We start from the raw sequence: 3,548 nt of genomic DNA, 5'->3' as shown, positions 1-3,548 counted from the left end.
CCCCCCCGCGGGTCACGTGTGATAGTGATAGAACACGCTGGCATCATACGTGACCATCACATGGAACGGGATTGTCATCCATCTTTATTCAAACATCCCTTTACAATCTATTTTGTCTCATCATGAAACATTGTATCAATCCGAGCAGGACCGCCCCCTCCCCCGCCTCCTCTATACAGCTCAGTCTGGAGTGTCAATCAGAGAGAGGGAGTCTGAAAGCAGAGAACTGCTGCTGTCCTGAGCCAGTAATCCGCAGTGGTCCGTGTGTACAGATACACGCTTACTACATGACAAAGGATTCCCAGAGCTCCCTGCATTACATACATGCACTATATTACCATTAGTACTGGGACAGGTCGCTTCAGCATGTGCCGACCCCGCTCTGTCACGTGACGCGGCCGACCACTTCCTGGCCGAGTTGCTGTTGTTCCCGGTCGCTCCCGCTTTGTTATAATCTCCTGAGAGCGACCCGTTCTCTCACCGATGTCTGTAGAAGCGTCTGCACGCCGAGGTGCCTCATCCTATACACCGGGGGCCACGGAGGGGATTGGAGGACCTGGAGGGGGAGGTGCCTCATCCTATACACCGGGGGCCATGGAGGGGATTGGAGGACCTGGAGGGGGAGGTGCCTCATCCTATACACCGGGGGCCACGGAGGGGATTGGAGGACCTGGAGGGGGAGGTGCCTCATCCTATACACCGGGGGCCATGGAGGGGATTGGAGGACCTGGAGGGGGAGGGGCCTCATCCTATACACCGGGGGCCATGGAGGGGATTGGAGGACCCGAATCACATGATTGGGAGGGGCCAATACTTCTGGCAATATAGTGTATATATATATATACTTGTTTGTTCCTCTCGTCTCCTCCAGCTGTCAATGAAGGAACTCCTCGTCTCGCTCTTCGACAACCGCACGTGGTGGACGCTCTCCCAGAACGCCACGGCCGAGCTGCCCGCCAGAGTGGACCCCGGCAACCTGTGGCTGGAGTGGGCCAACCCCCAGATCACCATCTTCGGCACGCTGGCATTCTTCATCATCATGAAGGTAATGGACGCCGCGAAGGGACGTCTCCTCCTAGAAACCAATTCCGCCGCGTCACAGCGCGCGCCGCGTCCTCCGGGGGTGCTTCATGTCTGCCGCCGATCTCCACCTAGAAACCAATTCCGCCGCGTCACAGCGCGCGCCGCGTCCTCCGGGGGTGCTTCATGTCTGCCGCCGATCTCCACCTAGAAACCAATTCCGCCGCGTCACAGCGCGCGCCGCGTCCTCCGGGGGTGCTTCATGTCTGCCGCCGATCTCCACCTAGAAACCAATTCCGCCGCGTCACAGCGCGCGCCGCGTCCTCCGGGGGTGCTTCATGTCTGCCGCCGATCTCCACCTAGAAACCAATTCCGCCGCGTCACAGCGCGCGCCGCGTCCTCCGGGGGTGCTTCATGTCTGCCGCCGATCTCCACCTAGAAACCAATTCCGCCGCGTCACAGCGCGCGCCGCGTCCTCCGGGGGTGCTTCATGTCTGCCGCCGATCTCCACCTAGAAACCAATTCCGCCGCGTCACAGCTCGCGCCGCGTCCTCCGGGGGTGCTTCATGTCTGAGAGTTGCGGTTTCCTGGGACACGTCCACCTTCAGACCGCGTTCACACCGGGGCGGATCCGCCGACATGAACGACCCCATACATTGCTATGAGGACCGTTCATGCGACCGCGCGGTTCCACGCAATCGTACTTTCATTACACGGCGCCCGGAGGAAGGCCGCGTTCTGGCTGGAGAGGCCCCCCGGGGGGGGTGACATGCCGAGGTGAGAGGGGACGGACTTTCTTGTTAATGGGGAAGCCGGGTGGCGAGTCATTGCACGCCGCCCGGCTTCCTGAACGGGACTTCCGGTATCGGTAATTGGTATCGGCGAGTACCGGGAAAAAATTATCGGTACCCAAATACCGGTATCGGTGCGTCCCTAATCATAATGTATAATTATTGTATCAGTAATCAGGGAAGTTCCTCATTGTGGCCACTAGGGGGAGCCGGAGGATCATAAAACGAATGCTCCCCCTAGTGGCCACAATGAGGAACTCCCCCGAGTCACTCCGATCCCCTGATTGCTGATACAATGAATATATTAACATCGATTTGTGGCCCCCGCGGTGCCCCCGGAGGAACGTAGAAGCAGTTCGGCATGATGAATGTTTCACGAACGCACCCAGAAGGGTTTTGTGACATGGAGAATGGATACAATTAGGGTTCCCCGGGTCCCCTCAGCAGAGACGCGTCCTCGGGTTGTAGGGAGTGATTCCGGCTCTTTATATCACAGGCGGTGACAACGACGACTTCCTCTCTTTTATTTCTCACTTCCTGTCTTCCAGTTCTGGATGTTCATATTGGCTACCACCATGCCCATGCCCGCCGGGTACTTCATGCCGGTCTTCATATACGGTGAGTCGAGGAGCTGAATCTTCAGTGTAACTCCACCCTATTGTACGGCAGTCGCAGTGATCCCCGCTGTACGGCAGTCTCAGTGATCCCCGTTGTTACGGCAGTCTCAGTGATCCCCGTTGTACGGCAGTCTCAGTGATCCCCGTTTATACGGCAGTCTCAGTGATCCCCGTTGTACGGCAGTCACAGCGATCCCCGTTGTACGGCAGTCTCAGTGATCCCCGTTGTACGGCAGTCTCAGTGATCCCCGTTGTACGGAAGTCTCAGTGATCCCCGTTGTACGGCAGTCTCAGCGATCCCCGTTGTACGGCAGTCTCAGTGATCCGCGTTGTACGGCAGTCTCAGTGATCCCCGTTGTACGGAAGTCTCAGTGATCCGCGTTGTACGGCAGTCTCAGTGATCCCCGTTGTACGGAAGTCGCAGTGATCCCCGTTGTACGGCAGTCTCAGTGATCCCCGTTGTACGGCAGTCTCAGTGATCCCCGTTGTACGGCAGTCTCAGTGATCCCCGTTGTACGGCAGTCTCAGTGATCCCCGTTGTACGGCAGTCTCAGTGATCCCCGTTGTACGGCAGTCGCAGTGATCCCCGTTGTACGGCAGTCTCAGTGATCCCCGTTCTTATCCTCCGCAGGTGCCGCTATCGGGCGCTTGGTGGGAGAAACCATCGCGTACATATACCCGGGGGGCATCACATCGAACGGAGTGGTCCATCCCATCATCCCCGGGGGATACGCACTGGCAGGTGAGACGATTGCCCGGGTAGGGAAGGCAGAAGTTGGGCTTCAGTGGGTAGTCATGACGATCGGAAGCTCCTAGGCCAATCAGGAAATTCTGGGTGTGGCTTAGGAGACCGGCTGATTTGCATATGACAGCCCCTCCCACAGGTGATGTTGAATGAAGGTTTGCCCCCTTTAACTCTCTCCTTCACAGCCTCTCCACGGCGCTGCTGGCGTTCGAAGCCACGGGTCAGATCGCGCACATCCTGCCCGTGATTTTCGCCGTCCTGGTCGCCAACGCCATCGCCCAGAAGTTCCAGCCGTCCTTCTACGACGGCACCATCATCGTGAAGAAACTTCCCTACCTGCCGCGCATCCGCAGCCGCCAGATAAAGTGAGTGAAC

The 3,548-nt window shown here is 58.1% G+C and overlaps 1 protein-coding gene across 1 annotated transcript in view; it reads left to right on the top strand.

Moving 5' to 3' along the window:
* LOC108803187 (chloride channel protein ClC-Kb-like) overlaps positions 1 to 3,548 on the top strand; it is a gene marked incomplete at its 5' end in the record, with an annotated part of 10,580 nt that overhangs the window by 2,334 nt on the left and 4,698 nt on the right. Inside the window, 4 exon segments of the mRNA XM_018575028.1 lie at positions 872 to 1,045; positions 2,360 to 2,429; positions 3,060 to 3,170; positions 3,313 to 3,538. Of these exon segments, the coding sequence (XP_018430530.1) occupies positions 872 to 1,045; positions 2,360 to 2,429; positions 3,060 to 3,170; positions 3,313 to 3,538 (581 nt within the window).

This window comes from Nanorana parkeri, unplaced genomic scaffold (assembly GCF_000935625.1).
Source record: "Nanorana parkeri isolate BGI_ZX_2015 unplaced genomic scaffold, ASM93562v1 scaffold3477, whole genome shotgun sequence".
Classification (NCBI taxonomy): domain Eukaryota; kingdom Metazoa; phylum Chordata; class Amphibia; order Anura; family Dicroglossidae; genus Nanorana; species Nanorana parkeri.
This window is presented reverse-complemented; position numbering and strand designations above follow the sequence as displayed.